This window comes from Sminthopsis crassicaudata, chromosome 3 (assembly GCF_048593235.1).
Source record: "Sminthopsis crassicaudata isolate SCR6 chromosome 3, ASM4859323v1, whole genome shotgun sequence".
Taxonomy (NCBI): domain Eukaryota; kingdom Metazoa; phylum Chordata; class Mammalia; order Dasyuromorphia; family Dasyuridae; genus Sminthopsis; species Sminthopsis crassicaudata.
Window position 1 is genome coordinate 317,821,283 of NC_133619.1, and position 24,561 is coordinate 317,845,843.

General features: G+C 35.1%; 1 protein-coding gene across 1 annotated transcript in view; it reads left to right on the forward strand.

Annotated features, from left to right (window-relative positions):
- The first annotated feature begins 1,436 nt into the window (after window positions 1–1,436).
- Window positions 1,437–24,561, forward strand: part of C3H3orf52 (chromosome 3 C3orf52 homolog) — a 43,606-nt gene continuing 20,481 nt past the window's right edge. The window contains exons 1-3 of the mRNA XM_074301168.1: window positions 1,437–1,672; window positions 13,334–13,463; window positions 23,370–23,500. Of these exons, the coding sequence (XP_074157269.1) occupies window positions 1,565–1,672; window positions 13,334–13,463; window positions 23,370–23,500 (369 nt within the window). The 5' untranslated portion in view covers window positions 1,437–1,564. The remainder of the gene's footprint in view (window positions 1,673–13,333; window positions 13,464–23,369; window positions 23,501–24,561) is intronic.

A 24,561-nucleotide genomic window follows, 5' to 3' on the forward strand; every position in this document is an offset into this window, starting at 1 on the left:
ATTTCAGTAGTTTCCTAATTGTTGTCCCTGCCTTAAATCCTTTCCTATTCTAATTTATCCTTTATACATCTGACAAAGTGATTTTCCTAAAACATGGGTTTCACTAAATCATTCTTGTTTAACAGACTCCAGTAAATCCCTACTATCTCTACTCCTCTGAACATTTAAAGCCTTCCATAATCTGCCTAAACAGATCTTTCCAGCTTCGTTATACAGTATTCCCCTTTACAATTGGCCTTTTACTAGTTCCTTATACACTGCAGTTATTTCCATGTCTGCACAGACTGCCTCTCCATATTTAGAAATTATTCTCTCCTCATTTCTGCCTTTTGGAATCCCCTCCTTTCCTTTTAAGACCAATTCAAATGCTAACTTCTACACAAAACCCTTCCTGACCATCTCAGTTACACTTTTAATTCATACATGCTTCTCAAAGACAGTGTGGTATAGAAAACAGAAAGCGTAAACTTCAGCCTAGAAAGACCTGAGGCCAAGTCCCACATAATACATATTGGTTATGTGATTAAAAATCACTTAAATGTTTAGTATCATCCCTGGTAACGGGATGTTCTGTTCAACTAAAGAATCTCAATCAAAACACATTCAAAACAGAACTCATTACCTTCTCCCCTCAACTCAAACTTCTCTTGAACAGTGACTATATATATATATGTATCAACGGTGCAGTTAAGGGTCCGTAAGCTGAACCCCTTGGAGTCATACTTGTTTGCGGAATCTCCTTTGTCTTGCATATTGAAGTTATTACGCAGAATAACAACTCTCATATTAGCCCCTTTGTCTCAACCCATAAAACTGTATCTAGTTCAGTGCTAATCTGCATTTGTTGAAAGGTTTTCCTCAAATTGGAGTGACTTGTGTCAATTAAGCCACAGATTCAGTTTTGATTATTTATACGGTTATTCGTGCTTATGTATGTTATTAAGCCTGATCGAGATTTTTTTTTTTTTTTCTTATGTCTCTAACACTTAGCCCAGTGCTGGGCATATAGTAGATGCTTAGTAAATGCTTGTTGATTATCTGCTTGATTGAAAGGCGGTGAACTGGACAGAATGAAACCCTAAGTCCAGTTTTCTAGGGCTGCGCCCCGACTTTAGCAAGGTAAGCATGCAGATTCTTTCTGCTCAGTGTAGTTTTTCTGGTTCTTTCAGCACTGCCAGGCCTTTCTCTCAGCCTGTTCAGGCGGGGAACTTTACTATCCAAGGTTAGCTTGGAGCCACAGGCACGTAGAGCAAACCAGAAAAACCGCCCGCGGGAGGAGGCGACACCTTCACGCTCGCCCTTCACTAGGATGGGTACAGCAAAGGTTCCCTAGACACAGACCGAATCTCCTTTTGACCCCGACTTTAGTTATATATGACTGGCCCCTCCCGGACCGGGCCACGTCACCCACGGTGGGCGGAGTGGGACGGAATCTCCGCAGGTGAGTGCGGACTGCCGGCCGAACTCTTCAGTTTTCCTGGCGTCTCGCCCTCCCGCCTCATGACCATCGCTTTCCTCAGCTCTCTCAAGAGGGGAAGGAGGCTGCCAGCACCTGGCTGATACGATGATTGAGCTCTCAGATCTCCAACCGCCGCACGAAGAGGAAGAGCCTCTGAACCGGCCAGTTCCTCAGTCGACCAGCGTCCAAGTGGAGAACCTCGAGCCAGACCAGGTAGGAGCGCTTAAATGAACTGTGGAGGTAGCAGATTCAGGAACAGACCTCCTCTAAAGTACTTAAAAAAATAAGTTTAACCTTCCTAAATTGACTAAAGCAAACGGATATAAAGTATGTTGTGAATTCGAATAGTAACACTAGAAACCCCAAGGAAGAAATTTTGAGCTCTTTGGGTGAGGGACTGTGTCTAACGTATCCTAAAGTCAATAGGTTAAATTGACTAGGAAGTGACTTTTCTTGCCTGGTCTCCCTAAGTAGATTGTGGGAGAATAGTTTTTATGAACCAGGACTCTGAGGCTTGGGATCCTTTTCTTCCTCAATGTTGTATTTGACTTGGAGTGTTCTGTGTGGTACCTTAGGATAGTGTTACTGTTTCCTCAAAGTTATTAAAAATTATCTATTTGGAAATAAAAGCGATGCCACAGGACAGATCTGACATATTTTAGATATGCTTTGTATGTAGCTGGTTACAGTTACTAAAACAAATATTGTTTTCCTTTTTATTATACTACTCTCTTTTAGAGCAACAAGACATTTTTTAAATGGGCATGTGAAACTATGGGGTCCTGGTAATTGCCGTTTTAATATAATTGTTTATAATGGCGTCAATAAATTAATGGACTTTTTCTTTGGGGGCATTGCTTGGAAAATGACATTGTTATTTCTATGGCAATAAATATTACATAAACTGATAATGAATCATTATTTTTTACTCAGAACAACAGTAAGAAACCACTCAATAGCTACAACCAAAAGGTTAGATTGAGAGTTGTAGATTAGAGATTGATCCTCTTTCTATTCTATCAACTTTCACTCCCCAAACATTTCCAAAGCCCCTTCTAACTTTAAGATTCCACTATACCTGCCTACAAACACAGCATATTTGTTGTTTCTGACTTCATAATTACATTCATTTATACACAAAACCTTTCTTAATAGTGCCTTTTGCCTAGAGGTTTTTTAGGTGGTACAGTGGATAGAGTGTTGGTACTGAGTTCAAATTTTGACTTCAGTAATTTACTAAATGTGTTACCCTAAGCACGGCACTTAACTTATGCTTGCCTCAGTTTCTTAATCTATAAAATGGGTGTCATAATAGCACCTATCTCTTAGAGTTGTTGTGAAAATCAAATCATATAATAATTGTAAAAGTGCCTGGCACATAATAAGTGTTTAATAAATGTCTCTTTCCTAACTTACTCTTTAATCACCTTGTATTTAATTTTTTTATCCATTTTATAAATATGTTTACATACGTGCTTTCATATCTATATGCACTTATGCACATGTATCTCATTTGTTTCTCACAATTCTGTAAGGAAAGTGCAATTATGTTTATTCTATAGATAAGAAAACTGAGGCTGAAAGTAGTTAAGTGAACTTGCTAAGGATTATACATTTAGTAAGTGTCTGAGGTAAGATTCAGTCACTGATTGTCCTGGTCTGAAAGCAGTGTAATAGTAGAATGATTTTTTTATTCTGCCATGCTGCTTCTTTGGATATATAGTTTTTAACAATAACAAACAATAATTTTAATAATAATAATAATAATAGCAGCTGATGTGTATAAAGTGCTTTGAGGTTTACAAAGAACTTAACAAATTTTATTTTTTTTTGATCCTCATTAACAACCTTTAAGTTGGTACTATTAATTATCAATCCCATTCTGGGGAGGTAGGTGCTTATTATTATCTCCATTTTACAGATGAGGAAACTGAGGCAAACAAATATTAAGTGATTTGCCCAGGATCATACAATTAATGTCTGAAGTAGAAACTTGAATTCAGATCTTTCTGACTCCATAGTTCCACCTTGATGCTCTTTTATATTAATGTATCAGGTCATAGTCAACATGTTTTCCTGTCTCTAGATCATTGAGAAGAGGTGGGCATCTCAACTGCTTTGTTCTAGACTGTCACACAAAGACCAAGGAAAATCAAGTTTTAGTATTGTTATTTAAGAGGGGCAAATCTTTAAAGAAGCAATGCATATCATATTATTTACCATTCCAAACAGTAATTCTCTGAATCTTCTGGTAGGCCTGAGAACTAATGTTTTTGCTTCCATTCTTGTGGACATTGCTTATCTGTCCTGATATGCTCTTTCAACTTGTTTTTACTACAAGGACCATCCCACTCCAGAACTTTTCTTCATTCCCTTTAGGGAATGCTATTTAAGAAACACTGCCTTAAGGGAATATAAAACAAGTAATTTCTTTTTCTGGTCAACCTTAGGAGCTAGCTCCATAAGAAATATGACCTCTAGGGCATGAGGTTGATTCCTTTTTTCTTTTTTTGTAAGTACATTAAATTTTATTTCCAAGTAATAAGTTCATCATAATATTTACCTTATCATTTCACTTCTTTGACACAGGCATGACACAGAGAATCTAAGGAATTCTTTGGAAATGCTTTAAATTCTAGCTTCTTAAACTCTGGTTCATGACCCATATGGGGTTTCATAACTGAATGAGGGGAAAATTATGGCAAAATTATGATTTATTATCAGTAAATGTTTGATTTGTAAACCTACCTTACATACCTGTATACATGGATCATGTAAAAATTTCTTAGATTAAAAAGGGCTGCAAGTGGAAACTGCAAAGTAGAAAAAAAAAGTTTAAGAAGCCCTGTTTTACGTGATAACTCTGACCAAATAAATATTTGAAGGTCCATTTTATAAAGGGAGGTTAAACTAGTTCTGTTTATCCCCAGAGGGCAGAACCAGGAGTGACAAGTAGAAGTTGCAAAGTAGTAAATTGAGGTTTGATATCAATAAGAATTTCTTAACAATTAGAGAAGTTTTAAAAATGGAAATAGTTTCTTCAGGAAGCAATGGTTTCCTCTTCCACTGGAGTCTCCAGACAGTCTGAACAAACCCTTATCAGGGGCATTCCCTTTCAGTGGACTTCCCTTGGGTTGGACTGCATGGTTGCTGAGGCCTTGCAAATCCAGAATTCTGTTTCTGTTCCAAAAGCCTATGCTGTGTCTTTTATAATAATCTCAATGCTACAAAATCTTAATGCTTTGAGCGTGGATTTGATATTTTCTAGGCAATCCAAGTGAGCTGTTTTCCCAAGAAATGTTTTTGGGTCAAGAATAGAATATGATTAAAAAGTGATGAGTCTAATTGATCTCATGGAATGTCAAACTGGTTCTTAAGGTCATTCCAAAAGAAGAATTCCCAAAATGTTTTGGAGCAATGGCAGAATAACTGGAGCAAATTTATAAACTTCCTAAAATCACCAGATCACAGATGTAGACTTGGATGATTCCTCAAAGATCCTCTAGTCCAATCCCCTGTCATTTTCAGTCTCTTTTATGTACCAGTCCCTTTGCTTGCAAATATGATCTTTTCTTCAGCTATCTCCTCCAGCTATGGACTGTTGTATCTTCTTTCTCATTATTAAACTCTTATAGTTATCTTAATTCATGGTCTTCATTTAGTTCCTAAAATGCTTTGCAAAGAGATACATTTTGAATTGATACTAAGAAAAACATTCTAATTAGAACAGTTTAAAAACGGAAAGGCATTTCCTAAGGAAATAGTGGATTTTTCTTCATTAACAATCTTCAAGCAACCTTGTTTCAGAATCCACCATGCTATTCATATGGTTCTCTCAATATATTGCAATTATTCAGTCATTTTTCAGTACTGTCTGAGTCTTTCTGATTCCATTTGAAGTTTTCTTGGCAAAGATACAGGAGTGGCTTGTTATTTCCTTCTTCAGCTCATTTTACAGATGAGAAAATTGAGATAATCAGGCTTAAGTAATTTGTTCAGGGTCACACAGCCAGTAAGTGTCTGAGACGGGATTTGAACACATGAAGATGAGTTTTCTTGATTCCAAACTCAATGCTACTGTGCCATTTAGCGGTCCACAAAATACATTTTATTTTAAAATCTGTTTGATGTGCAAGATGGAACAGAGGAGAAAGTCATTTGTGTTCACTACCAACAATCTTATTTCCTGAATTAGGAAGCATGCACGAGAGACATAAAATCAATTTAACTAGTTAATCATGTCACAGATTTGGCCTAAAACTAATCTGTCTATAATAAACATTTCATCCTGAATTAATAATCCTGCTTGTCAATATTTAGCCGAGGTTTTTTTAAGATAGTTGATATTTAGATGGTCCATATTTCTTAAAATATGAGGAATGGGAGAGCAGGGAAAAGAAAAAAAGGAGACAGTGGAAAGAAGCCTGTCTGGTCCAGGAGCCAGAGGGCTAGATCTGGAATCAAGAAAACATAAATTCTTCTGACAAATCTTCCATATTAACATGAGCAAATTGCCACATTTTAGAGCTTCAGTTTCCTTATTAGATTATGCCTTAATGATCTTAATCATGACTTAAAGAACTGTCATAAGATTGTTGTGAGACTCCTCCTGGAGATTTTTTCATTTCAATATCCTATTGATACCTCAACCTCAACATGTCTAAAACTCAGTCAGCTTCTCTGCTAACCCATTCATTTTCCAAAATTTTCTTCACTCCATTGAAGGTACCATCAGCTATTCTCCTGCCCATCCATATCCCTAATGTTATAGTAATTTTTATTTCATTTTCCTTCTGTTTCCAGATCCTTTTTTATTTTGTCACAACAATTCTAGCATTAATCTCCTCCCCATCCATACCACACTTGTCTTGTCACTTATTATCTCTCATCTAGAGGAGCAATATAAAATTCAAATAGAAATAGGTTGATGAAGTATCATATTGACTTAGAAAACCACAACTAACACTCTATTGTATTTTTATTTATTTTGTTAAATATTGTTTTGGGCTGCCCCCGGGAGTAATGTAGGACACACGTTTGCGATCTCTAATCTGTTGTTCCATAGCTGGTCTCCTGCCACCTGACTCTTCTCTTTTTCATTTTTTCTCCACATGGCTGCCTGAATCCTCTTCTAGAGTATTTCTTATTTTTCCCATCATTCTCATATTCAGAAATCTATTTTCTGTGATTTCCTTTGATTCTAAGATAAAACACAAACTCCTCATCCAGGCATTTAAAGCCATAGAAGCTACTCTTTAAGGCTGGAAGGCACTCCATCCTCATCTATGACTGCAAAATTCTTCTCTTTGTTCAAAGCTTCCTTTAGCCTCTATTTCTCCTGTGAAATCTTCTCTAATATTGTGAATACCCTAGCCCTACGGTTCCTACTAGCTGATATCTTTCCAGATCTCTCCTTTACCTCTCTGAAGTTCCAGGTCCTTTCTATTTGGCATTTAAAACTCTTTCAACCTTGCTCCTTCTGTCTTTCCTGTGTCACTCCCCTTCACCCATTCTATGATCCAGCTGGTAATCGCTTTCCTAAATGTGTCCTCTCCCTGTCCTAAATGCCCAGAAGGCTCTTCTTCATCTCTTCTATCTTTTACCTTTCATAGATTCCCTCAGGACTCAGCTCAACCCGCTTCTGCTGCAGTAGATGTCTCGATCCACTTTACTGCTAGAATCTTCTTCCTGAGATTACCTTCTATATTCTCTCTTCCTCCCCCACCTCTGACCCTCTGTCTCTGTCTTTCCTTCCCCCACCTGCGTTTTTCTGTCTCTGACTTTTTGTCTCTCTTTGTCTTTGTCTCTCTCCTCCCTCTCTCTTTCTAACCCCCTCCTTGCCTCCCTCCCCCGTGTTTTTGTCTCCATCTATCTCCTTCCCTTCCCTACCTGTGTCTGTGTCTCTCTCTGTCTTTATGTCTCTCTTCCTCCTTCATCTGCATTACTCTCTCTGCCTTTTTCTGTCTCTATCTTTCCCTCCCTTCCTTCCTTTCTCTATCCCTCCCTCCCTACTTCCCCCACCTCTGTTTCTCTATCTTTATCTCTCCTTCTTTCCATCTTCAAATCTGTCTCCCTCCTTTCTTAGTCTCTTTATCAGTCTCTCTGTTTCTCTCTATATCTCTCTGAATCTTTCATGTATTGTCTCTCCTATTAGAATGTGAGCTCCTTGAGGGCATAGACTGAGTGTTTGACGTTCTTTGTATTTCTAGTGCATCTCACTATGTTTACACATGAAAAGCTCTTAATGAATTTGTGATTCATTAGTTTGGGCATCTCTTCTTCAGTCAAATCCATTTATAAGCAAGTCAAGACATCAAACTCATATTGTCATCAATCCTCTTTGAGAATGAAAGATGAATAGCAAACTTGTGTTTGGTATTTCTGGGCAAAAATACTGGAGTGCTTTACCATTTCCTTTTCCAGTTCCTTTTACAGATGAGGATTAAAAAGCAGACAGGGTTAAGTGATTTGCCCAGGGTCACACAACTATTATGTGTCTGAGAATAAGATTTGAATTCAGGTCTTCCTAACTCCAAGGTCAGTGTTCCACTGTTCAATGTATACTGTACATCCTCTGGCTCTCTAAATGAATATATATACATATATGTGTATATATATATATATATATATATATATGTGTGTGTGTGTGTGTGTGTGGGTGTAAGTGTGTGAATATGTATGTGTATATATATACGTATATGTATCTATACATTTACATATATCATATATATTACATATATTATATTACATGATGCATAATATAAATTAATTGATTTTACTTATTTGCTTTCCTGTTGACTGCCCTTGGAGAGTATAAGTTCTTTGAGGGCAGGTATGGGTTCATTTTTGTCCTACATTCCTCAGCATCTAACAATGCCTTATACATAAGAAGTGCTTAATAAATGTTATTGAATTGGAGAAATGCAAAAGAGGAAATTTTGGCACAAAATGATTAAGAATCACACAATTAATAAATAGCAAAAGGAAGATTTACTTCCAAATCTTCTGAAATAAAATCTTTTCTGCATTTATACTTTTGGAAATTCTGATGTCTTTGTTTTTAAAATTCATCACATAATATCAAAGTCACACCTCATTTAAATATCAGAATTTGTAAATTCATAGATGGATAAATGGATAGATTGAGCAGTTACTAAATGTTCAGTCTATGCCAGACACTGTAGTATGTGCTTGGATATAGATACAAGCAAACAAGAGTCTCTTCTCTCAGAGAACTGAGATTGCAAGGGGGGAAAGAAAATATGTAAAGGGAACTGGAAGGGAGAGGGCCTATAACAGGGAGAAGAGAAGCTGAGAGGGGATAATGTGAATGGAGAGGAAGTAGAGAAGTTCAGAGAGAGTGAAATTAGGAGTGATGTGATCATGGCTAGTGACTCTGATGAATTGGTGGTCTAGGCTAGGGAATCACCAATCAGGAGGGTAGACTTTAGGGTAGACTAGATTTGAAAAGGTGGTTGGGAAGAAAGTAGAGAAGTTGGGAGTGTGAGCCAAAACAGGAGTCAATACTGTATGGTAGCAACAAGAAATGAAACTGCTGTTCACTTGAAACTCAGAAAGAGTGATGTGGAAATATGTTCTCTATGCTAGGAAACTCCTTTCTCACTTGTTGTCTGCTTCTGTTGGGAGTATATATAGATAGGATAACCAAAAGGTAATCCTGTTTTCCTATTCAGTCTTTTAAACTATCCAAGGCATTCTGAGACTAAAGGCTGGTGTAGAAATCTTGGAGAACATTCTGAGGACAGCCAGACATAATGATGATTAAACATGACTCTCCCAGCCACAGAATGTACATTTAGTCTTCACAAATGGGAAATATTTTGAAAGTATGTGAATTTGGTGGAGGATTTCTTGTTTCCCACCACCCCAACCCATTAAAATGGAATACCATCTCATGGCTACTGCATTGCCTTAGAAAGCAAGCTAAGAGAGAGAAGTTTGGGGTGATAGGGAGGAAGGAAGTGATATTTCTCCTGGATGTTCCAGGACTGTGAAATCCCCAATGTGGAAAGGGAGGTTAAGTAGTTTAAAGAGGATTGAAAATAATTGCCACAGCCTTATGTAGTAAAGCAAAAGCTATAAGATAGCATAACACACTTTCTAAATTTGAAAATATCATGAAGTTAAAGCCAGTTATTACTCTTGTCTTTTACAACTCAGGGAAAGGTTTAAAAAATGAATTTAAGCTACATCATAAGGATTTTAAATTTAATAGAAGGAAGAGTTCTTATTGATGAAGGTTATTTAATTCTAGTACAAAAAGAGTCAGCTAGACTGCTCAATGGATAGAGAACTGGTCCTGAAATCAGGAAGACTTGAGTTCAAAACCAGCTTCAGACACTTAACACCTGTTAATTGATCCTAGGCAAGTCACTTCACCCCACCCCAATTACCTCTCACACACACAGAATTCAGGTTAAAGTATCAACTTTTACATATAGTAATTATGTGTATCTAGGTAAGTCAGTATCCTAGTAACTCTCTAATACTAATTTAGGCAAGAATATAGATAAGTTGGTGATATAAATTGGTGAAAAGAATTTGCACAATGGAAGTTCCCTATACTGATAAAATCTGAGGTCCATACCTTTGTGATTGTGTCCAACTCTTTATGGAGTTTTTCTTGGAGTTTTCTTGGCAAAAATACTGGAGTAGTTAGTAAATTGGTAGATTAAAGGTTAGTAAATTTCTCCAGATCACTTTACTGATGAGGAAACTGAGGCAAACAGGATTTAAGTCGCTTGCTCAAGGTCTTACAGCTAATAAGTGTCTGAAACCAGATTTGAACTCTTCCTGACTTTAGGCTTAGTACTCTACCCACTGTGTTATCTAGCTGCCATACTTCTTACCAACTCCAAGAAAATCAAGACAAAACAAGACAAGACAAAACCAACAAAGATTTCTAACAGAAATTATCAAGTGAATGAATGAATGTCTTTTAAACCAGACAAGATCTTTTTTAATTGAAAATATATTTATTGTTAATATTTTTATATCATCTATATATCTCTCTTCTTTTCCTTCCAGAGAAACATTTTAATAACAAATAATTTTAAAAAAGGGAAGAGGAGAAAAAAATCAGCAAAATCAGGTGACACATCCAAAAAAATCTGACTTGATATATAATGTTCTATACCTGTGTGAACCCCATAGTTATTTCCACAAGGGAGTTGGGAGAGATATGGAAGGGTTCTTCTATATCTGATAAAATGAGGGCAAATTATTATTTGGAATCAAAGAAATGAAATATAAACTTTAAGGTTTTAGACCTTTCTAGCTCAAGATCTTATGGATCTATTCTGATTTTGATGATGCCAGGCCTTTCTTGTTTCAGGACCAAAAAAAAGCATTACTCTCTTTCCAGTCCTGAGACTCTGACTTTCTATATATCCCACAAGGTGTTATAGGTGTCCTCTATTTATAGAAATTTCCACTGAGAGAAACTTCTTGTCTAGCAAATTGACCATAGTTTTAGCTAGTATTGATTTAAAAGGTGATTCCCTTTTTTCTTTTTGTGAACAATGTTTTTTGTTTTTTATTTACAAAATATATGCATGGGTAATTTTTCAACATTGACCCTTGCAAAAACTTTTGGTCCAAATTTTCCTCTCCTTCTCCCCTAGCTGGCAGGTAGTCCAATACATATTAAATATGTTAAAATCTATGTGTGAATAATATTTTTCCTAAATATATATAAAATAATTTTAGCATTCATTTTTATCTTATAGCATTTTATTTTTCCAAATACAAGCAAATAGTTTTCAACATTCATCTTTGCAAAATCTTGTATTCCAAATATTTCTCCCTTTTTTCTCCCTTCCCCCACCCCAGGCAGCAAGCAATCCAATAAAGATTAGCATGTGCAATTCTTCTTCATATATTTGCATATTTGGCATAGTATTCATTTTAAAAAATTTAGTTTCAAATTATCTTCCTTTTTCATACCCCTATGAGATGGTAAACAATTTGATATGGGTTATCTATATGCCTGCAAAAATATTTCTGTATTAGTCATGTGAAAGAAAACACAGACCTCCCCCTCTCCTCTAACCCCCCCCAAAAAAATTAAAGTGAAAATAGTATATTTCCATCTGCATTCAGACTCTTATTAATTCTTTCTCTGGAAGTGGATAGCATTTTTCTTCATGAGTCCTTTGGAATTGTCTTGGATCATTGTACTGCTGAAAATAAAGTAATTCACACAATATCTTACAATATTGATGTTATTAAGAACAATGTTCTTCTGGTTCTGTTCATTTCACTCTATCAGTTTATGTAAGTATTTCCAGTTTTTTTTTTTCTGAAACCATTCTCTTTGTCATTTTTTAATAGCATAATAGTATTTCATTCCAGTCATATACCCCAACTTATTTGTAACAATTCCCCAATTGATGGGCATCCCCTCAATTTATAATTTTTTGCTACTACAAAAAGAATTATTATTAGTATTTTTATTTTTTTAAAAATAAGTCTTTTGACAATCATCCATCCATCTATCTATCTGTCTATCTATCTGGGATATAAATCTCTTAGTGATATTGTTGGATCAAAGAACATGCATGGTTTTATAGCCCTTTGGGTATAGTTCCAGATTGCTCTTCAGAATGGTTGGATTATTTTACAGCTCCACCAACAGTATAATAGTATTCCAATTTTCCCACATATCCCCCAACATTTATCATTTTCCTTATCATTTAGCCAATTAAATAAGTGTGAGATAGTACCTCAGAATTATTTTAATTTGCTTATCCAGTCAATAGTGACTTAGAACATTTTTATTTGACAATAGATAGCTTTAATTTCTTCACCTGAAACCTCCCTGCTTATATCCTTTGACCCATTATCAATTGGGAAATAACTTATATTCTTATAAATTTGACTCTATGTATTTGAGAAATGAGGCCTTTATCAGAAAATCTTGATGTAAAAATTTCCCCTCAATTTTCTGCTTTCATTTCAATCTTGGCTACATTAGTTTTGTTTGTGCAGAAACTTTTAAATTTAACATAATAAAAATTATCTATTTTACATTTTGTAATGCTCTCTGTCTCTTCTTGATCATAAATTCTTTCCTTATCCATAGATCTGAAAAGCAAATTCCCTGATTTGCTTATGGTATTGCCCTTTAAATCTAAATCATGTACCCATTTTAACCTTATCTTAGTATATAGTATAAGATTTTGGTCTATATCTGGTTTCTGCCATACTGTTTTCCAGTTTTCCCAGTAGCTCTCTTAGGACTAAGTATTTAAGAGTTTGCCCTTAAGATGATGGAATCCGAGTTGAGCTTTGAAGTTTGGATAGAATGTGATTAGTCAGGAGATAAGAGAGTGTTTTTCAGTCAAGAGAAGTCTAAAGTTCAAGTCTAAGACTATTTTCCATTTTTGATTATAGTAACTAGCAAACATTGGTGTCTTAGGCAAGAAATACTAAATGTGTCCTCAAATCAAACTGGTGAAGGTGGTGGAAAATAAACATTCTGAAATTTCCACATTGGCGAAGATTGAAGCCCAAGTTATCAGGAGGTTGAATTAGGGAGCTCACTTAGCATATGTTTGTCGACTCTCAATATTTTAGGATCCTATGGTAAAGCACAGTTTAACTTTCCCAAAGGATTAAGAGCCTGAGATAATAGTAATCCTAGTATAAGCATGGCTCTTATGGTTCCTGGCATTCTTTATCAGTGATAAGTTTATTCTGCAGAATGTGGCTTCTACATGTAGAAATTTTCTGCTAGGTAAATGTGAATTAGGGGAAGGTCTGCTGAACAGATTTGCAGATAGGCACATTTTTGGAATATCTGCTTTACTGACCTTGTTCAGTCTTTGATGATCATGCCCTTCTATTTTCTAGGCTAAAGGACAAAACCCCTGGAAATCCTGTAATAAGCCTGTGAAAGGGAAGTGTAAACTGTGGATGGCAATTGTTTCCATCTTCATAGCCTTCATTGCAATGATTTTTATAAGTTTGATTATCCATGAAGGTAAGAATTTTTTTAAAAAAAGATAATTTGATACATGTATATGCACATATATAAAGTTACATCTATATTATACAATACTATATGTATGTGTGTGATATATGTGTGTGTATGTGTGGTTAATTCTAAACCATTTAGGTTGGGCTGTCTTATGTTTCTCCCCATAGTGGCTTAGTATGGAGATGAAAGTAATTTGCCAGATTTATAAATATAAGAGCCATATCCCAAATGATAAATGATTAAAGGATATGAACAGGCAGTTTACAGAAGAGATCAAAGATTTAAATGGTCATATAAAATGCTTTAAGTCACTAATAAATAGAGAAATATAGGGGCAGCTAGGTGGTGCAGTGGATAGAGCACCAGCCTTGAATTCAGGAGGACCAGAGTTCAAATCTGGTCTCAGACAGTTAACACTTCCTAGCTGTGTGACCCTGGGCAAGTCACTTAACCCCAGCCTCAAAAAAAAAAAAAAAAAAAAAGAAAGAAAGAAAGAAAGAAAGAAAAAAAAAGAAATAGAGAAATATAAATTAAAATAACTTTGATATATCATCTCACATCCATCAGATTGATTAATATGACAGAAAAAGAAAATGACAAATATTGGAGGGGTTGTGGAAAAATAGAGACACTTATGCATTCACTGTAGGTGAAATTTGTAAATTGGTTCAACCATTCTGAAGACAATTTGGAACTATGCCTAAAGAGCTATTAAAATGTTTATAGCCTTTGACCACAACTGGTATTTCTCAATCAAAATAAAAAAAAAAGTCAAAGGATTTGTATTTACAAAAATATTATAGCAGTTCTTTTTGTGGTGGTAAAGAAATTAAAAAGTGAAGATATGCCTCTCAATTTGGGGGGACAAACAATTTATGTTCATGGAATGCGATTGTGGTATAAGAAATGGCAAATGAAAAATCTGAAAAGACATGAACTAAAGCAAAAAGAAGCAGAACTATATGAACATTGTATATGGTAATAGTGATATTTTAGTGATGATCATCTGTAAAAGATTTATTTACTCTGATCAATTCAGTAATCCATGTGACAATTCCAAGGAAAGTGAGAAATGCTCTCTGTCTCCAGAAAGATAACAAATGAAGTATGAATGAAAATTGAAGTATAATTTTTCCCAATTTATTTTTCTTTTTCCTCACAACATGGGCAATACAGAAATATGTTTTGTATGATTTCATACATATTAAATAGGTATAGTATTGTATAGTTTCTCTTTCATTCTTAATGCATAAGGGAGAAACTAGAAGAAGGGAGAGATTTTTGAATTGGAAATATAAATTAAACAATAAAGTATGCCATGGGGAGGGATGGTGGTGAGAAAGGGAATTAGAGATTTAGCATCATATATAGAATAGGTTTGAGAAGACTGATTTATTTTAGTACCAGAATAAAAATTAGAAATTCTCCTGTTGCAACCTCTGTGTAACCTAGAAAATATCACTTGTTTTCTGAAATTATTTCCTCATCTGTACAATCAGGATGATAACACCTATCCTGCCTCTTTCACAGGGTGTTTGAGAGGATATGATTATATAATAGGTGAAAATACTTTGTAAACTGCAAAGCTATAAAAACCAAAGAATTAAAATTATGAGAAGGATGGGGCTGGTGGATAAATGCCTATCAAGTCACTCATTTTGATATCAATGTAGAAAGGAAAAAAAGACTTTTTTGGGGGGGAGATAAGTTATTTTTAGATATTCTAAGGATCCTCATGAGAAAGAGGAATTTAATTTTTTAATCTCTAACTCCAGAAGTCAGAATGAGAAAAATGAACAACATTTGCAGAAAAGCAAATTTTGGCTTGATTAAAAAAAAACAAAAACAAAAACACCTCAATAATTGAAGTGGTCTGAGTGTAGACTGGAATATACCTAGATAGAAGTCTCCTCATAGAAAATCTTCAATATAAAGCCAGGTGACCACAGGTTAGGCATGTTATTGTGACACAGACTGGACTAGATAGTAACTGAGTTTTATTCCAACTCAAAAAAAGTTGTAATTTCCTAAGAATCATTGACCTTCCCCTAGGAATCATGATGCAGTTCATTTAGTCAGTGAGTACTTTTTAAAAAAGTTACTGTTTTGCCTCCTGTAGTTTCATTTATGATTTCTTGAAATATAGCTTTGAAAAAACAGGCTTTGAAAAAGCCCATTGAAGTTCAAATGGAGCCTAAATCACTCTGGCTATTACTGAATGGGTAATAATAGGTCCCAGCCCAAACTTTACCTGTATACTCTTTGGATGGCTTAAGGAGTCAAATAGTAAATTTGTTTTTGTTGTGGCCAGAAACTCTAAGGGTTTTCCTTTCCCAAACTGATTCTTTTGGGAAATCAAACTAGGCCAATTGTCTCAGTTCTTACCTAGTCTTTAATCACTGAATAAGTATTGCCTTATGCAAATTGAGATCTGAAAAAGTTCTTAGCTTAACAAGTCAAGGTCTCCCACTGCATTAGGGGCCAGTGCCAATCATCTTGACCTATGTCCTGCCACTGGACTCCATTGATTCTGGAAAAGAGAGTGAGGCTCATGATTTTGCACAGCTTTGGGTCACTTAAATCCAATTCACTTAGAAGTCAAGATATCATCCTCCTGATGTCATTGGGCCTCTTTATTTTGTATCAGGTACTGTGCTAAGTGCTGGGAATACAAAGAAAAACAAAAACAGTTTCTGATTTCAAGGAACCTGGTTCTAATGGAAGAGTCTTTCCATATATAGGTAAACAAGAGCCATACAGATAGGGATGCCCTGAGCCAGCTCATGAGATCCAATATTTAAATTTCCATTGCAGTAATTTATACTCAAAAATCACAGCTGCAAATCAGAGTTTGATTTATTGTTTAGTTGATTGTCTAGCCTAAAAAAGTGATGGAGAAAATGTTTCTAATGTTGATTATATTTTAAAATATATTAAGTTCACACATACACACATACCCCACCACCACCTTCGCCTTTTGAGAGCTGGTTGCCAAACTTTGAATAGCATGTGCCTGCATATGTACTTCCTATTTTAGAGGAAAAAGCATTAGTATTTCGGAGAACAGGGAAAGACCTTCTGCAGATGGCTTTTGAGCTGAGTCTTGAAGGAAGTTAGGGAATTCTAAGAGTCTGGAAATGAGGAATGAAAGCATTCTAGAAATTGGAGAGAATCTGTGCAATGACAAAGATATAGGAAGAGCTTCATGTGTGAAGACTAGTATATAGGCTAGTATGACTGACCCAAGAATAGGTGGAGGTGAGCAATGAACAGGGTATTCCAAAGGTTTTAATGCAGTTTTAAGCAATTAAAGTTTGAAGTTTAAAATGTACCAAGATTTTTGGAATATCCAATGTAAGAAGACTGGAAAGATTAAGAAGGGGGGGCATTCTGAAAATGCTTATATGTCAAACAGAGTACTTTTATTTTTTATCCTAGAAGTAATAGGGCGTCACTGAAGTTTATTGAGTAGGGAAATGATAGGAAGATATGGTCAGATTTGTGCTTTAGGAAAAAGCATGTAAAGAAAGGATAGATTGGGGTAGACAGAGATGTGAAATACTTGCTTGTCTTCTATCAGATACTCCTAAAAAGCATGAGAAAATAGAGGAAACTTGATAGTCTTGGGATGATGCTTGGAGATTTTCATTAGCCTCTTGTTTTGAATGCTCGTTTATTTTTACAAAGTTGATTGTTCAGTCCACTTATGAAACATCTATGTATTACATCTCAACTTTGTATTAGAGAGAATTGTTTTCTTGCCTAGTATAAATCTTCCCTAGTCCTTAAAAGGCATAGAATTGATCATGTTACTGCAGAGAACAAAGACTACATAATACAAAGTGTAGGCAGATATTGAATAAAAATGATTTGATGATTTCACACATCCCAACCTGTGCTTCCTTCCTATCCAAAGTTTGCCTTTGGGTTTTTATTTTTCTATGACATGTTTAAGTGATACTATGAGAAATAGACCTGTTTTCTTTCTGAAGAGTGAGTCTTAGAAGACAGCTTATGACATAATATTTTATTAGTAGTTGGACAAGTTTCACTAGGTGACTCATAGGGAAAATTCTAGTTTGTTGAGGTTGATGGCAAATTGATAAGATGCTGGATAACAAGAACTAGGTCTTATAGGTCTGTAGTTTCCATAGCCCCCAGCACAATGCCTCACATATTATAGATGTTTCTATAGCATATTTATCCCATTACCTCCGAGAATAGGTTATCTTTCTTTGATGCCTTTGTCAACCTTAGTGCTATATAAATGGGTAATGATTTTTGCATATTCTCTCCATTCAGAAGCTTTCTTCTTTCTCTCCTGTGGAAGGAAGCTGGCTAATCCCTACCCCCAACTTCTCTTGCACAATGCTCTATCATCCTAGCAGTTATCCCTTTCTCTCACTACCCCACTCATTTGTTCACTTATTCATTCAACAAATATCTGTTGAATACCTACTGTACATGGCAGAGTGTACAGCATTGTGGGGGAGGGACATGGTCTCTGGACTCCCTGGGTCTCCCAGATTCAGTCATGCTAGAAGTACAGGAACCACTGATGGGTCTGATCTCTCTGCTGATCAGCATGGGAGTGTTGACCCACTTTACTGATCTGGATCCAGTTTCCCTTCCTTAGGCAATCTGGGGACTCTCTGTTCCTCACTGCTGGATTTTTGTGGACACTTCATTGTTTTAGCCCAACCCCTGAGTTCAGGGGATCTACTAGTGTTAACCACTATGACTACCATGGTAGCAGTCATGTGCCAATTTACCCATCCACCTCCAACAGTTTTATAAATCAAATTCAGCAAACATTTATGAAATATCTGTCCTATACTGGGCATGCTGATATAAAGATGAAATAAGTCTGAAAAAAAATTTTTTATTCATTTTTCCAAATTATTGAAAAAAAATTATAGCTCAATGAAAGATACAAGGTATATTCAAATAATGTATTACCAGTATGAATATGGGATGTCCCAAAAGAAACCTTAATGTTGTTTTCATCTTAAAACTACTTTTGGGATATGTATGCATGTATATTATGTATTTATGCATATATTTATATATGTATATATGCTTGTAATTTTGTAATGAGTACATACATTATGACACATGCAATGTGTATATAGAATACACATGTAATTTTACATTATAATATGTAGGTGGTGTGCATGCAGCATTACAATATATATGTTACATTGTAATTGTAGGTGGTGTGTATGCAGCATATGTTACACTTGTAATATGTAATAGTTACATGTAATGATCTATAGGTAATATATGCATGTAATTTTGTGGAGTATATAATACGCTACACATATGAACACACATGTATATAGACACATGTACATATATACAATGTATACATATGCATATATTCATAAAACACATAAACATATGTATAAATAAAACACAACTCCAACTAAAAACCTTAAATTCAGCTGCTATGAATGATATTTGAATTGGCTCTTGATGAATCATGGTTAGATAACTAATATGATCTCTGGGTTTCAATTTCCTCATTTGTACAATGAGGAGGTAGATGTATATTGTCTCTGGAGTCCCTTCCATTGCTAAATATGTCATCCCAGGAGAGGAAAAATTTCAGTCTATATTATATGTGTTTGTGTGGTATTGGTGAGGGTTCATGCCAATCATGGGGATGACATGAGCAAAGCAGAGATGGGAGATAGCAGGATAAAAATAAGAAGTAATAAATGGTCCTTTTTAAAAGCATTACAAAATTTTTAATTTTAACAAATGCCAAATAAAATAAACATTTCTATATGTATGGAGGGAGGAAGACTACACATAAAATCAGCATGTAAAGAGCTATGTGAGATAAGTATGGAAAGGGATATTAGAACTAGATATTTGAATGTTAGACTAAGAAGTTTATACTTTATTCAGTACTTTTTAACAAGTCACTTTATTTCAATCTCTGTTTCTCCATCTGTAAAAGGGGAATAATGAGAACATTAACCCCTCAGCGTTTTGTTTTGTTTTTTTTAGGGTCAAATGAGGTAATACAGGTAAACCTGGAAGAACTATATAACTACTGGCACTTATATGGTTACCCATAGTAAACATTAGAGTTTAACTAGCTAGATCTAAACTTGGATCTTCTAACTCCAGACCCAATGTAGTTAACTCCATAGGACACTACTTACCAAGAACATTGGTCTTTGAGATTCACCTCTTAGTTCTTTTCATTCCCATTTTCCTCATAAATGTCGTTTATGTTTTTGTCTTCAACTACCACTTTTCCACAGATAGTACCCAAATTAATATATCGAGCTCCCAAATATTTCAGTTTTCAATCTTCAATTGTCTGCTAAACATTTTAGCTTCACTGTCCCATCACCATTTTAAAATGAACATGTGTAAAATCAAATCCATCTTTTCCTCCCAAATCTACTCTTCTTCTATCCTTCCCTCCTCCATTAAAATATAGAGAGCTGGGCTCTAATCTCAGCTGAGTGAGTGACCATGAGTTAAATCCCCTAACTTCTTGAGATCTTAGTTTCATTTACCAAAAAAAAAAAAAAAAAAAAAAAAGCATTGGGCTAGATGATCTCCAAGTTTCTTTCCAACTCTATAAAAATTCTATTTCTAAATTTCTATGTATGATTGCATCATCCTTATTTTCCCTGGCTCCTCTTTAAACACCTTCACATCTTGCCAGTTGCCAGGTCCTGTCATTCCTTCCTTGGAAATATTCATCACATCCATTCTTACTTTTCCATTGCTGTTGCAGACTAGTTTAGATTCTCATTACCTCATGTTTGTACTTTTGCAATGTGCTTCAAACTGGCTTCTCTAATTCCCCCCTCCCCCCTTCAATATATTCTATTTAAGACTTGCTGCTCATGAATTGTTAGTGCTCTTTCATTGCCTAAAGGATAAACTACTTGGTCTAATCCTAACTACTTTAAACAAACTATTTCTCCCTCTCTCCCTGTTTTCCTCCCTCCCTCCCTCTTTTCCTCCCTCCCTCCTTTCCTTCCTTCCTCCCTCTCTCTGTCTCTCTCTGTGTTTCTCTCTCCCCATATCCCTCCCTTCCTCTCTTCCTTCCTCCCCCACCTCATCTCTTTCCCTCTACCATCTCCCTAAACTTTTGTATAAACTATTTCCCTTTCTTGGAATGCCATTCTCTTCCATTTCCTCCCTCTTTCTTTTTTCCACTTCCATCTTGTTTAAGAACTAATTTTCTTCTAAGATCCATCTTATCAAATAAGATATTTTCAGCAAGGCACTTTCCAAACCTTAAGGTGCCATATAAATGCTAACTGCCATTATTATTGCTATTATCATTGTTTACCAACACCATCATCATCATCAATATCATTGTTATCTGGGATTCCTTTTCCTCCATGAAATCCTTTCCAGTCACCAATCTCCTCTTTTCTTCACTGCTGTGGCATTTATGGATTACTTTATTCTCAGAGTACTTAGCACCGAACATCTTTTTGTGCATATGGTGTATTTTGTCTACTAGATTTTGAGTCCATGAAGGACAGAGACTATGTCTTACAACTTGTGTCTCTGTGTTGATATTTAGCACATATTTCAAAATGTAGTAGACATTTAATAAATACTTGCTTGCCTTTTCAATGGACAATGCAAACCATCACTACTTTTGGTTTGAAGGCTGGGTTTTGTTAAAAGGCTTACCTATAAGCAGGGGCTAAATTCTTACTACCCATTTGTTTTTTCCATTGTACAAAAGTCACCCCTTAGTACCTATTCCACTGGGGTATTGTTATGCTAAGAATGAATAACTGGCTGTTCAACATAATGGCAGCAACCAGATTCAAAGTTTGCTTTTCCTAGCTTAAAAATAAATAAATAATAGCAAGAGCTCATTAGAACTCAAGTAGAAATATAAAAATTATTGTTTACAAGAATATCATTCCTAACACTGCAAAGCTACAGGCCAAGTTCAAAGTCTGTTTTTTGTATGGCAAATATTTTGTGAACATCCTAATTTCATGTATCAATCAAGAAAAAAGACTAGTTTAGAAAAAATGCCTCTCCATTTTTGATGGTTTATTGGGGGATAAAGTAGAGTGATTAGATTTTATAAAGTGGTCTTTCATCTACATTCTAGTTTTCATTTACTCCCTCATGATACAAAAGTGAGTCATGTAACATTAATAGTTTTATGATAAATATGTACAGTCTTTAACAAATATTATAGTTTCCAATGCAAATAACAAAAAAGAATATTGTATATGAAATTGTGAAGCTGAATTATGTACAATTTGTTTTGTGTATATAATAAATTTGCTATTCTAATTGCTATTTTATTTTGCCTGTCCTTGTTTTTTCATGACTTTTTCCCCTGATACATATATGTGTGTGTGTGTGTGTGTATGTATTTACAAATGTTTAAGATGATTTTCTTCCTTTTTCCCTCATAGTTTTGTAACCTAAGCAAAAAAAAAAAAAAAAAAAAAAAAAAAAAAAAGCTGTCTTTTGTGACAGATAAGTATATTCCAGAAAACAGATCCACACTCTAGCTGTCTCCCCCCCCCCCCCACTGAGGCTGGGGTCAAGTGACTTGCCCAGGGTCACACAGCTAGGAAGTCTTAAGTGTCTGATTTGAACTCGGGTCCTCCTGAATTCAAGGCTGGTGCTCTATCCACTGCGCCATCTAGCTGCCCCCACACTCTAGCTTTGTCAGAAAACTTAAATCTCATTCTACCCTTTTAGTCCATCACTTCTCTGTTAACATGTGGAAAGTATGATTCATGTATTTTCAGTTTTATGGTGTCATAATGGTTTATTTAGTTGATCCAAGTTCATAAATCTTTAAAAGTCATTTTTCCTTTTTGTTAATTTGTTTTAGTTGTGTTCTTCTCTTCTTGACCCTGTTTCATGGCAAAGACACCGGAGTGATTTGCCATTTTCTTCTCCATCTCATTTTAGAGATAAACAACTAAGGCAAATAGTTGTTCAGAGTCACACAACTAGTAAATGTCTGAAGTCAGATTTTTAACTCAGGAAGATGAGTCTTTCTGAATTCAAACTTGACATTCTATCTGCTGTGCTATTTAGCTGCTCTATATTTTCTTTACAATGTACTTATTGTGTAATTTATTTTTCTGGTTCACTCTACTTTGTCCTTTAAAATACATAAAATATATTCTCATGGTTCTCTGAATTTCTCTCTTATATTATTATTACAAGTAATGTTTCATTATATTCATATATTATAATTTTTCAACCATTTTTCTGTGGATGAGTACTTATTTCCTTCCTGCAACAAAGAAGTGTTGTTATAAAGGTTGTTTTTTATATGTCTTTTCCCAATTTCCTCTATTTCTTTGGTATGTTGGAAAATCTAAATCTAAGCAGTATCACTGACTTAAAATTTAGTGATTTCAATAATTTAGTGACTTTTTGAGTAAAGTTCCAATTTTTTTTTTCAGAATGGTTGGATCAATTAATATCTTTGATATATTAGTGACACATATCATTTAAATATAGGTTCTCCTTTATGAGACTCTAACCTGGTTTTGCCATTATCTCTATGGATAATTTTTGAATTCAGCCTGGTATGGGTATCCATTAGTTAAACTGAATTAATGCCTTTCATCTCAGAATCTGTTGTTTGTGGGGTATCTGAGAATTAAAGTGGGCAAGGCTCAAAATTTAAGGAAATAACTTAAAGGGGAGCCTTCCTGGTGTCCTTTAGGACACCCTTTGATTTAAGTCTTTTTCTGTTATCTGTGTTTTTACTTATACTTACCATATACAAACTACAGCCTTGCTTTGTGAATTTCATTATAACACATTTTACCTCCCTTCTTCACAATAATTGTTAGAACATAAAGAGTTTTTTTAAATTTATCCCCAATAACTATTTTAATTTGATTTCTTTTTTCTTTGTTTTTGTTTTAGCAAGCTATAGAGATGAAGATGAAAATGAAGAACTTGAATTGGCAGCTAATAAAACATTCTTGGTCACACTAAAGATTCCAGAAGAGTGTGTGGCTCAAGAGGACTCACTGTCTAATGAGCTCAGTAAAAGGGTAATTGTAACTTTTTATATACTCTCATTAAGCTGTCGGTAGTTAACATGGAACAACAACTCTATAACTGAATAACTCTGCAAATGGCTTTGATTTTGAAATTTTCTTTTTGATTTGGGTAGAAATCAAAATTTAGAAATGGTTTTAATAAATTTTAAAATGCTATTTAAGTGTGTTTGTCATTATCATTATCATAATGAATCCTCTCCATTCATTTTGCTCCCTTTTTTTCAGTGGTAGTACTGGGTGAATAGTGAATGATAGTGATTAACCTGTAGCCAAATAGACACCTTCATGGGTTGGGATTGGAATTGATATTGGATTGGTGTGGGGTTTGTTCTGTTAGACCCCTTGCTATTTCTGGACAAATTCCAGAAAATCTCTAGTTCTAAAGATCTGAGAGAAATCATATTTTTACAAATTATATTGCTATCTTTTGTGTTTACATCATCCTCTTTTTCCTTCCTCAGAAAGCCACACATTGTAATAAAGATTTTTAAAAAAGAAAAAATAATCAGTTCAGCAAAATTAGGAACTGAGTTGGATATTTGTTATTTTCCCTACCCATAAATCCTTCTACCCCAATCCCCACTTTTAAACAAAAAGAGATCAGAAATTTATTTTCTTGTGTCTTCTCTAGAGCCAGGTTTGGTTATCACAATTACGCAGAATTCAGTGAGGAACCATATTTGATTTTAGACTATGCAATCCAAGTACGTTTCTTCCTTGATAATAATTTAGAAATTTTGATATTCTGATCTGTTCTAATACTTCAGCTGGTATTGATTAATCTCCTTAAGATAGGGAATTTCCAGAACTGGATCATGTACCCTACCTGGGAGCTACTGTTCTGGCCAGTATCCACTCCTGAAAAGTCACTGAAGAAGTTAAGCAAAAACTGGACTGGATTTGGGAATGTAGTGAGACTTAATCATCATTTGACTTCCATTTGAATCCATGTGAGACTTTCTATAGAGGGTGATATCTTTTTGATTACCCTACAGATAACCCCTTTGTGCCCCTAAGGATGACATTTTATGATTCCTTTTGTGGTAATGTTT